Source organism: Coregonus clupeaformis, chromosome 21 (assembly GCF_020615455.1).
Source record: "Coregonus clupeaformis isolate EN_2021a chromosome 21, ASM2061545v1, whole genome shotgun sequence".
Classification (NCBI taxonomy): Eukaryota; Metazoa; Chordata; class Actinopteri; order Salmoniformes; family Salmonidae; genus Coregonus; species Coregonus clupeaformis.
The window spans coordinates 40,168,752-40,181,466 of NC_059212.1; the positions used below are offsets into that span (position 1 = coordinate 40,168,752).

The window sequence follows — 12,715 nt, forward strand, 5'->3', positions numbered from 1 at the left end:
TCGATTTGCGAGACCGACAGGAAGCGGAAACTAGTGAAGCGCAGGCTAGCTTAGCAACAGATAGCTCGTATCAGGGAATAAAGATCTGGTTAGCTGCAACTATGGAGTCCGGAGATACAGGTAAAAGCTCGCAGTAATATTCAATATTTGAAATGACAGACCTGAATATAGTAACTATTTTAAAATGGTTAAAACTATACTCTTGCCTCATCAAATCCGGTTATTTGCGCTAGCTAACTACCTAGTTAGCTAATGTTAGCTACTTAGTTAGCTAGTTACCACCACCCATCAACAGGATTTGTAGTTGTTGATACATCAAAATTAATCGAACAAATCTGTAGACACAATCAGAATCAACTGCATAATGTCAGTTTCATTACATAATTAGTTGTAGTTTGGTATTTTAGCTATTTATTGCTGACTTCTTGATGCCACCTAGCGAGCTAACTAGCCAGTTTTAGATTATTATTATTTTATTTTTTTACCAACCCTGGCCTGCTGGCTGCTTCTCAAGTCTGTGACAACAAAGATGATAAAAGAGAATGGAGACATCCTCAGTGAGGCAAGATATAGTCCCTGACATGACTGTAAATATGCCTGCACATTCCTAACATTCAGGGAAGTTCACTCTTCATAATATATAGATAGCTAGTCACATACATGAGTGACTTTTACTAGAATACTCACAAAGATAGCTAGAGCAATTACAAAATAGATCACCTCTTGCAACTAACATTATTGGTAACAGGACACCGATAACAATTGCTCCCAACTCTTCCACTGTTTGTTTTATTCCCATTGCAGGGAGAGGAGGCTGGAACAACAAGTTCCGGCCAGCCCAGAAGAACAGGATGAGTGTGAACATTCTCCGTCAGGAGGAGCTTATCGCTCAGAAGAAGCGCGAGATCGAGGCTAAGATGGCAGAGCAGGCCAAGAAAAAGAGCCTTCAGACTCCCAACAAGCCACTGCCACCAAGGTACAGTAGACCCTAGTCTTTTGAAACACTACAAATACCTCTCATCAAAACTACTCAATCCCAGCTGGAAGTACTTGATTCTGTCCCACTTGACTGCAGCCATGGATTTTGACTTCTTATCCCCACAATTTACCCAGTTTACAGGGACACTCTTCGAACAACAACAAGTATGTGAATGACGGAAGCTTCTTACAGCAGTTTATGAAGCTTCAGAAGGACAAACCCAGCTCTGACTCTGGTGAGATAGCTAGCTCTTTTCTTTAATTGTTTCAATTGAAAATGGGCTAGGACTTTATTTTAATGGTACAGAAATGATTAAATAAAATGGTAATAACACAATTTATTTATTAATTTTCTTCTGGATTCATTAAACAATTAAGAAAACACTGCAGTGAGTGTTAACCCAATTGTGTACCCTCTCCAGGTTCCAGCAGTGACACCAAAGCCCCGTCGTCATCCACTCCCAGTCCGTCGTCGGGAGTGTCTCAGCCCCAGATGAAGAGCATTCTCATCGGTAAGCGCCCCGGTCTAGGGATCAGCAGCATGCTGAACCAGTTTAAGAACTACTCCCAGTCCAAGAAGACCCCACTTCGCCCCCAAAGGCCTAGCATATTCAGCTCCCCAGATGAAGATGATGATGATGAGGAGGAAGTTGATGATTCGAGCTTCCTAGAGATCAAAGGTAATTCATGATCTGTGTTTTTAAATATCAAAGGACTGCCAGGAGCCTGGGTGCAAGTCTGATTCTGTCCTATTCTACTTGTTGTCATTTCACCCATGTCATTGACTGTGTATTCCAGTTGCAGAGTAGCTGCTTCCTGAGAATAATGCTTTGCCTGAATTCTCATAGCCTTCTACAGTAGAGTAAAGGTAACCTAGTCGTCTTAAAGTCTTTCCCCCAGAAGACCCAGACACACGACTTATCCTGGACAAGATGGCGGCCTTTGTGGCTGAGGGAGGGCCTGAGCTAGAGAGGAAGGCCAAGGAGGACTACAGGGACAACCCTGTTTTCTCGTAAGTCTGCATGGATGTAGGTACTAACAGCATGTTGAATGTATAGCTAGTATGTAGTGTATGTAATGATACCTCTTTTAGTCCTGATTATAAAGGTATTTTCCCTCCACCTTACAGATTCTTGTATGATAATAACAGCCGGGACTATCTTTATTACCGAAAGAGAGTTGCTGAACTCCGAAAGGATAACTCAAAACATGAGATGCCATCACGTTCTAATGGTAAGATTACCTATATCACTCTCACGTTCTCACTCTCTCAAAGACTACAGATTAAAAGAACACCATTCAATCTATATTTATACATGTGAATGAGTCATATGTGAGATAAATATAATTGCCCTCCTTGGAGAGTTTTAGTTGATGTTGAAAGTAACCAATACACACGAAAGAAAGAGGAGGATCGACGCTTCAAGTTACAGATGCACAATGATTTACTGAATACTTTCACCATGGTACAAGTCATTCATGACACATTTCGATTACCTACGACGGTTCATGGTGTTATTTATTCAACGATTTTACGATTAGGCCTATATTCCATTATCAAATCCATACAATCCACTTCCCCAATCACCACCGTGTCCCCCTGCTCCTCCTCCTTCCCCAATCACCACCGTGTCCCCCTGCTCCTCCTTCCCCCCTCTTCTTATCCCCTACTGGCTGTAGGCGGGTGTGTGAGGGCCAGTTGAGTACGGTACGGTAGTAGTGTGAGTTGAGCCCCAGTACTGATAGGCTGCTTAAAGTCTCCCCCCCAGTGGACGAGGAGACCCAGAGGGTGGCTGAGAAGCTGGCCATGTTTGTGGCCGATGGTGGCCCCGAGGTGGAAGCCATCGCCGCCCAGCACAACCAGGACAACCCCACCTTCAGGTTAGTGACAGTCTCAGATATTGTAACGAGAGCGTTTAATGTATTCATCCTATTGTATTGTTCCCTAAGAATACATTGATTTGTCATAAGCTTTCAATAAAATAAAGTAAGCAATACTAACATGTAAATTGGATAAAATACCATAAAAGACGGCATATTTATTCTTCCTTTTCGCAGTTTTCTATATGACCTCCAAAGCCCCGCCCACCGTTTCTACAAGGAGAAGGTGGAGGAGTACCGCCAGGCCAAAAATGCCCAGAGCCCCCCTCCAACGATCAAGCAGGAGCCTGGGGTGGGGCTCAAGAGACCGGCCGCCCCTCCCCTGACCTATCCTCCCCCCCCTCCGCCCCCTCACTACCCCTACCTGGTGGGCCAAGTAAAGCTAGAGCCAGGTCTGGGGATAAAACAGGAAGCGGCAGGTCCCCCCGTGGTGAAGAGAAAGAGGAAGAGCCGCTGGGGGTCGGAGGACGACAAGGTGGATCTGTCGCAGCAACCCATCATCATCCCCAAGGAGGAGGAGCCAGAGCCCAGCCCGTGTCTCTCTGGTAATCACACACCCAAACAAAACACACATACACGGAGTGTACAAAACATTAGGAACACCTTCCTAATATTTAATTGCACCCCCTTTTGCCCACAGAACAGCCTCAATTTGTTGGGCATGGACTCTACAAGGTGTCAAGCGTTCCACAGGGATGCTGACCCATGTTGACTCCAATGCTTCCCACAGTTGTGTCAAGTTGGCTGGATGTCCTTTGGGTGGTGGACCATTCTTGATGCACACGGGAAACTGTTGAGGGTGAAAAACCCTGCAGTATTGCAGTCTTGACACACTCAAACAGGTGCGCCTGGCACCTACTACCATACCCTGTTCAAAGGCACTTCAGTCTTTTGTCTTGCCCACTCAACCTCTGAATGGCACACATACACAATCCATGTCTCAAGGCTTAAAAATCCTTCTTTAACCTGTCTCCTCCTCTTCATCTACACTGATTGAAGTGGATTTAACAAGTGACATCAATAAGGGATCATATAGCTTTCACCTGGATTCACCTGGTCAGTCTGTCATAGAAAGAGCAGGTGTTCCTAATGTTTTGTACACTCAGTGTATGTTCAGCCTCTCTTGTATAACACACACATAGAGACAGTCGTTCTAGTATAAGACTAAAAACAGTGTTTGTAAGGTATGTCCATCCATGCTGAGTGTGTGTGTGTGTGTGTGTTTCAGTTCATGAACTGAGGGATCTGGGCTATAAGAAGGGCAAGCCTGTGGGCCTGGTGGGAGTGACTGAGCTCTCAGACGACCAGAAGAAACAGCTCAAAGAGCAACAGGAGGTACTACATGACTGACAGACAGACAGCACAATACACTAGGGCAGCAAATTGTACTTTCCCAATTTGAATTGTCGGGGACTGGGCAATGTTAATCCTTGGTTTGGTATGGGGGTGTCTAGCATACTTCAAACCTCTAACAAAACCAAATGGGCTTGGTTGTGTTCGATCTCAGCCACCTTGCAATCTGTCCCTGAAACCTTGCCTGAGGTGTGTGTCCGGCCTGCACATGCGTGTGTGTGGTGTGTCTGTGTTCCCACCTCAGATGCAGGAGATGTTTGACATGATCATGAAGCATAAGCGTGCGATGACGGAGATGCAGGTGATGTGGGAGAAGGCGGTGCGGGACCACTCCCACGAGTATGACAGTGACGAGGAGGTGGACCAGCAGGCTGGCACCTGGGAGCACCGCCTCCGTCACATGGAGATGGAGAAAACACGTGGTAAGATTCATGAAGACAATGGCCAACATGAAGACAGTGTTTGAGATTTTCAAAACCGTGATGTATCATGGGTAAATTGACTGACTGATCTACAAGTGATGTTGAGTAGTTATTTATGATGCAAAGTGATTTGTAGATCAGTCAGTCTCGGCTCGCCTTCAAAGTCGGCTGCAATGTCAAATGCGCCCAATTTGTTTATGTTAAAGTGAAAGGACTTAAAGGGAAATGTGAAAAAAATGTCAACTTCATATTCATCATCTCCAGCACCATCCCAACATCAACATATGTGAAAATGGCTCATTTCTATGTTTTGTAGTAAAAAGATAGAGGAAGATAAGTGTTTCCAATGACATCATCAACCAATTAGTAGGTAATGCCTACTCATAATTGGTTAAAATGACACGATGCACACCAATGATGTCATTGGGAACACTTATCTTCCTCTGTCTTTTTTACTACATTTTCACATATGTTGAAGTTGGGGTGGTGCTGTTGAAACATTTTGAAATTTACCTTTAAGTCCTTTTGAATGTGAGATTTAATTATTCAAAAGATCAGTTTGTTACTACGACAAATCATTAATCAACTCTGAGATGTACTCTGTTATATTAACCTGGGCCACGTTTAATCTGAACGTTCCAATACGTTGTGTCCTGCTGACCACGCCCCTGAAGTGATTTGGTGTTGATGTAAATGGCTGCATGTGTCTTCCTCCAGAGTGGGCGGAGTCGCTGACTGACATGGGAAAGGGGAAGCACTTCATTGGTGACTTCCTACCTCCGGAGGAGCTGGAGAAGTTTATGGAGACCTTCAAGGCACTCAAGGTCGGTCCACTCCCCATCTCTTCTCTTCACCACTTGGTCCTTGACCCCTTCGTTGTCTTGCCTCAGCCCAAAAGGAATTACCTGTGAACCACCATTTGTGAAACATTCTATTCACATGTTCTCATGTTCTTGCCTTGTGTTCTGCAGGAGGGCCGTGACCCAGACTACTCTGAGTATAAGGAGTTTAAGCTGACGGTGGAGAACCTTGGTTTCCAGATGCTCATGAAGATGGGCTGGAAGGAGGGCGATGGTCTCGGCTCTGGCGGACAGGGCATCAAGGCTCCGGTCCACAGGTTGGGAACTGTCAAATACACACACTCACAGACACATAGTATGCACACATGGACTAAGACATGGTCACACTAAGACAGGCACACAAACACTTCACACTATTGTCTGATACAAGGTATTCTACACAGCTTACAGACACACAGAGAGACACACACCTAGCCAGCTGATGTCATGTGTTTGTTCCAGGGGAACCACGGCTGTTGACGGGGCAGGGTTTGGCGTGGAACGGCCCGCTGAGCTCTCAGGACAGGACGATGAGTATGACGCTTTCAGAAAGAGGATGATGCTAGCCTACCGCTTCAGGCCTAACCCACTGGTAACTACTACATAACATGCAAGCTGTTCCGTTCAGATGACCTGGCGTCGGCAAGAGTTTGGGGTAACACGTCTGTCTCTCTTCTCAGAACAACCCGAGGAGGCCATACTACTGATGAAGAGATCTGAACTTGGCCGACTTGGTCAACTTTTCTTTTTTTAAACAACCAACAGTGGCATATTGTGATGGCCCAGTTATTTATTTCTCTTTGTTGTGGAAACAAACTGTAAGACACTCAGTTCAAGTAATCTCCTCTAGATTGTGTGGAATTGTATGGTTGGTGATAAACGGTTTAGGCTGGAGATTAAGGATGGATTTGTCTGATCTAAAGTTTGCTGTTCTTACTCAACTGCAGAATGAAAGTTTCCTATTTGACCAATCGGACGGCGAGGGTAGCATTGTGATGGCTCGCTATCATGATTTGATTTCACAGTCACAACTGATAACACAGAACAACCTATACACACACACACACACACAGTGGTGGAAAAGGACCCAATTGTCATACTTGAGTAAAAGTAAAGATACCTTAATAGAAAATTACTCAAGTAAAAGTGAAATTCACCCAGTAAAATACTGCGTGAGGAAAAGTCTAAAAGTATTTGGTTTTAAATATACTTAAGTATCAAATGTAAATGTAATTGCTAAAATATACTTAAGTATCAAAAGTAAAAGTATTAATAATTTAAAAATCCTTATATTAGGCAAACCAGAAGCCACCATTTTCTTGTTTTTATAAATGTACAGATAGCCAGGGGCACACTCCAACACTCAGACATAATTTACAAACAAAGTATGTGTGTTTAGTGAGTCCGTCAGATCAGAGGCAGTAGGAATGACAAGGTATGTTCTCTTGATAAGTGCGTGAATTTCACAATTTTCCTGTCCTGCTAAGCATTCAAAATGTAACAAGTACTTTTGGGTGTCAGGGAAAATGTATGGAGTAAAAAGTACATTAAGTACATTATTTTCTTAAAGAATGTAGTGAAGTAAAAGTTGTCAAAAATATAAATAGTAAAGTAAAGTACAGATACCCCAAACAGCTACTTAAGTAGTTCTTTTAAAGTATTTTTACTTAAGTACTTTACACCACTACACACAAATAATTTGAAATAAGATAAATAAAAAAAAAAAGGTTTTAAGGAAATGAATGGCTTTGTAGTTAGTTCTTTGTTGTTGTACATCGTCAATGCAATGAATGTAAAATGCTTCACTGCGAACAATAAAAATATATACACTGAACAAAAATATAAACGCAACATGCAACAATTTCAAAGATTGTTACAGTTCATCATTCAATTGAAATAAATAAATTAGGCCCTAATCAATGGATTTCACATGACTTGGAATACAGATATGCATCTGTTGGTCCCAAAAAAGGGGGTGTGTGGATGAGAGAACCAGTCAGTATCTCGTGTGACCACCATTTGCCACATGCAGCGCGACACATCTCCTTCTCATAAAGATGATCAGGCTGTTGATTGTGGAATGTTGTCCCACTCCTCTTCAATGGTTGTGCGAAGTTGATGGATATTGGCGGGAACTGGAACACGCTGTCGTACACGTCGATCCAGCGCATCCCAAACATGCTCAATGGTGAGTATGCAGGCCATGGAAGAAGTGGGACATTTTCAGCGTCCAGGAATTGTGTACAGATCCTTGTGACATGGGTCCATGCGTTATCATGCTGAAACATGAGGTGATGGCGGCAGATGAATGGCACAACGTTGGGCTTCAGGATCTCATCACGATATCTATGCATTCAAATTGCCATTGATAAAATGCAATTGTGTTCGTTGTCCGTAGCTTATTCCTGCCCATACCATAACCCCACCGCCACAATGGGGCACTCTGTTCACAACGTTGACATCAACAAACCGCTCACCCACACAACGCCATACATGTGGTCTGCGGTTGTGAGGCCGGTTGGACGTACTGCCAAATTCTCTAAAACAACGTTGGAGGCGGCATATTGTAGAGAAATGAACATTCAATTGTCTGGCAACAGCTCAGGTGGACATTACTGCAGTCAGCATGCCAATTGCACGCTCACTCAAGACGAGACATCTGTGGCATTGTGTTGTGTGGCAAAACTGCACATTTTAGAGTGGCCTTTTATTGTCCCTAGCACAAAGTGCACCTGTGTAATGATCACGCTGTTTAATCAGCTTCTTGATATGCCACACCTGTCAGGTGGATGTGTTATCTTGGCAAAGGAGAAATGCAAACTAACAGGGATGTAAACAAATTTGTGCACAAAATGAGAAAAATAAGCTTTTTGTGCATATGGAACATTTCTGGGATCTTTTATTTCAGCTCATGAAACATGGGAATAACACTTTGCATGTTGCCTTTTATATTTTTGTTTAGTATATCGTCATTGTGTAGTGGAGTATTTTTGTAGCTGATCAGTGCCCTCTGGTGTTGACTTGTGGAAAAACATTTTAGTCTATATGATTTCAATTCAGGCAAACTCCAATTCCACAGTGTAGATCAAAAATATATTTATTTACAAGATAAATTGAATATCCATTACATTGTATGTCTAAAACACTCAGTCTTCTGTTAGTGAAAATGTTTCTTTCACCGAGCAAGTAGCAAGTTTGTACTTGCAAGTAGTACATTTGCATTATTGTACAGCATTGCAGGGGTGTAAGGAGAAATTGTTAAAATAAGTGTTGTATACAGTGTAATAGAGGTACATTCAAATAGAAATATGCTATGTAGAACAAACATGCCTCTGACATGTAGAATAAGAAATCTTGATGGCTCTTTTCGTGGCATTTCTATCTATGCAATGTTCGACAGTGTTTGGCTACTGAACGTGGCCCTGATGCCCATCTTATCCTGGGGGTTGAGGAGTTGATAACCCTGGTAGGGTGTCCTCAACCTGCCACCTCATCCAGAGGCGTCATGCCCATAGGGGCACATGCCCTCTCAGATTTGTCCTGTTTTAAAAATAATATATATATATATATATATATACAGTGGGGGAAAAAAGTATTTAGTCAGCCACCAATTGTGCAAGTTCTCCCACTTAAAAAGATGAGAGAGGCCTGTAATTTTCATCATAGGTACACGTCAACTATGACAGACAAAATGAGAAAAAAAAATCCAGAAAATCACATTGTAGAATTTTTAATGAATTTATTTGCAAATTATGGTGGAAAATAAGTATTTGGTCAATAACAAAAGTTTCTCAATACTTTGTTATATACCCTTTGTTGGCAATGACACAGGTCAAACGTTTTCTGTAAGTCTTCACAAGGTTTTCACACACTGTTGCTGGTATTTTAGCCCATTCCTCCATGCAGATCTCCTCTAGAGCAGTGATGTTTTGGGGCTGTCGCTGGGCAACACAGACTTTCAACTCCCTCCAAAGATTTTCTATGGGGTTGAGATCTGGAGACTGGCTAGGCCACTCCAGGACCTTGAAATGCTTCTTACGAAGCCACTCCTTCGTTGCCCGGGCGGTGTGTTTGGGATCATTGTCATGCTGAAAGACCCAGCCACGTTCATCTTCAATGCCCTTGCTGATGGAAGGAGGTTTTCACTCAAAATCTCACGATACATGGCCCCATTCATTCTTTCCTTTACACAGATCAGTCGTCCTGGTCCCTTTGCAGAAAAACAGCCCCAAAGCATGATGTTTCCACCCCCATGCTTCACAGTAGGTATGGTGTTCTTTGGATGCAACTCAGCATTCTTTGTCCTCCAAACACAACGAGTTGAGTTTTTACCAAAAAGTTATATTTTGGTTTCATCTGACCATATGACATTCTCCCAATCCTCTTCTGGATCATCCAAATGCACTCTAGCAAACTTCAGACGGGCCTGGACATGTACTGGCTTAAGCAGGGGGACACGTCTGGCACTACAGGATTTGAGTCCCTGGCGGCGTAGTGTGTTACTGATGGTAGGCTTTGTTACTTTGGTCCCAGCTCTCTGCAGATCATTCACTAGGTCCCCCCGTGTGGTTCTGGGATTTTTGCTCACTGTTCTTGTGATCATTTTGACCCCACGGGGTGAGATCTTGCGTGGAGCCCCAGATCGAGGGAGATTATCAGTGGTCTTGTATGTCTTCCATTTCCTAATAATTGCTCCCACAGTTGATTTCTTCAAACCAAGCTGCTTACCTATTGCAGATTCAGTCTTCCCAGCCTGGTGCAGGTCTACAATTTTGTTTCTGGTGTCCTTTGACTGCTCTTTGGTCTTGGCCATAGTGGAGTTTGGAGTGGGACTGTTTGCGGTTGTGGACAGGTGTCTTTTATACTGATAACAAGTTCAAACAGGTGCCATTAATACAGGTAACGAGTGGAGGACAGAGGAGCCTCTTAAAGAAGAAGTTACAGGTCTGTGAGAGCCAGATATCTTGCTTGTTTGTAGGTGACCAAATACTTATTTTCCACCATAATTTGCAAATAAATTCATTAAAAATCCTACAATGTGATTTTCTGGAGAAAAAAATTCTCAATTTGTCTGTCATAGTTGACGTGTACCTATGATGAAAATTACAGGCCTCTCTCATCTTTTTAAGTGGGAGAACATGCACAATTGGTGGCTGACTAAATACTTTTTTCCCCCACTGTATATATATATATATTAGTACCAGTCAAAAGTTTGGACACCTACTCATTCAAGGGTTTTTCTTCATTTTTACTATTTTCTACATTGTAGAATAATGGTGAAGACATCAAAACTATGAAATAACACATATGGAATCATGTAGTAACTAAAAAAGTGTTAAACAAATCAAAATATATTTTATATTTGAGATTATTCAAATAGCCACCTTGATGACAGCTTTGCATTCTCTCAACCAACTTCATGGGGTAGTCACCTGGAATGCTTTTCCAACAGTTCCCACATATGCTGAGCACTCTACTGTCCAACTCATCCCAAACCATCTCAATTGGGTTGAGGTCGGGTGATGCAGCACTCCATCACTCTCATTCTTGGTCAAATAACTCTTACACAGCCTGGAGGTGTGTTTTGGGTCATTGTCCTGTTGAAAAACAAATGATAGTCCCACTAAGCGCAAACCAGATGGGATGGTGTATCGCTGCAGAGTGCTGTGGTAGCCATGCTGGATAAGTGTGCATTGAATTCTAAATAAATCACTGACAGTGTCACCAGCAAAGCACCCCCACACCATCACACTGCCTCCTCCATGCTTCACAGGGGAACCACACCTGCGGATATCATCCGTTCACCTACTCTGCATCTCACAAAGACACGGCGGTTGGAATCAAAAATCTCAAATTTGGACTCATCAGACCAAAGGACAGATTTCTACCGGTCTAATGTACATTGCTCGTGTTTCTTGGCCCAAGCAAGTCTCTTCTTCTTATTGGTGTCCTTTAGTAGTGGTTTCTTTGCAGCAGTTCGAACATGAAGGCCTGATTCACGCAGTCTCCTCTGTGAACATTTGATGTTGAGATGTGTCTGTTACTTGAAGCATTTATTTGGGCTGCAATCTGAGGTGCAGTTAACTCTAATGAACGTATCCTCTGCAGCAGAGGTAACTCTGGGTCTTCCTTACCTGTGGCGGTCATGAGAGCCAGTTTCATCATAGCGCTTGATGGTTTTTGCGACTGCACTTGAAGAAAAGTTCAGTTCTTGAAATGTTCCGTATTGACTGACCTTCATGTCTTAAATGAATGATGGACTGTCGTTACTCTTTGCTTATTTGAGCTATTCTTGCCATAATATGGACTTGGTCTTTTACCAAATAGGGCTATCTTCAAAATAGGGCTATCACCCCTACCTTGTCACAACACAACTGATTGGCTCAAACGCACTAAGAAGGAAATAAATTCCACAAATTAACTTTTAACAAGGCACACCTGTTAATTGAAATGTATTCCAGGTGACTACCTCAGGAAGCTGGTTGGGAGAATGCCAAGAGCATGCAAAGCTGTCATCAAAGCAAAGGGTGGCTACTTTGAAGAATCTTAAATATAAAATATATTTTGATTTGTTTAACACTTTTTTGGTTACTACATGATTCCATATGTGTTATTTCATAGTTTTGATGTCTTCAGTTTTGACTGGTACTGTATAGACTGTATATATTTGAATGTATTCATATTTTTGTTTCTCTGTAATACTACTAACCACCTATTAATTTTATGAAGTTTCTTTAGCCAGCCCTGATACGTTCCCAGTCTCCCAACCTCATAACTAGGTACCAAGAAGCCATTTCAGGCTATCAATCAAGTTAGAGTAGCTAGCTTGTCTATCTTAGTTGGCATACCTGCTGGCAAGGTTGGTATACTTTAGAAAAGCAAGCAACAACTACATGTACTGAATAAGACACATTCCTTTCAATCTTTTACCCAGATTTGAGCAGAGATGCAGAGGAGCATATTTAGTTTCTTTAAAAAAAGAACCACCAGTCAGGAGGATACAGACCGCTCAAGATGTATGCTTAGATATGCAGAAAAATATACATTTTTTTTTTTACATAGAATTAACAGTAGTGTAAAGTATTTAAGTAAAAATACTTGAAAGTACAACTTAAGTCATTTTTTGGGGTATCTGTACTTTACTATTTCTATTTTTGACTACTTTTACTTCACTACATGCCTAAAGAAAATGATGTACTTTTTACTCCATACATTTTCCCTAACACCCATAAAGTACTCGTT

General features: G+C 42.3%; 1 protein-coding gene across 1 annotated transcript; it reads left to right on the forward strand.

Annotated features, from left to right (window-relative positions):
- Positions 1 to 14: 14 nt before the first annotated feature.
- Positions 15 to 6,378, forward strand: LOC121534478 (SURP and G-patch domain-containing protein 1). The gene is made up of 14 exons (XM_045205894.1): positions 15 to 120; positions 805 to 976; positions 1,114 to 1,214; positions 1,401 to 1,658; positions 1,867 to 1,990; positions 2,108 to 2,211; positions 2,736 to 2,859; positions 3,037 to 3,404; positions 4,088 to 4,194; positions 4,457 to 4,634; positions 5,352 to 5,458; positions 5,606 to 5,751; positions 5,936 to 6,065; positions 6,154 to 6,378. The coding sequence occupies exons 1-14, from the start codon at positions 102 to 104 to the stop codon at positions 6,178 to 6,180; spliced, it is 1,965 nt and encodes a 654-aa protein (XP_045061829.1). The 5' UTR covers positions 15 to 101; the 3' UTR covers positions 6,181 to 6,378.
- Positions 6,379 to 12,715: the final 6,337 nt, after the last annotated feature.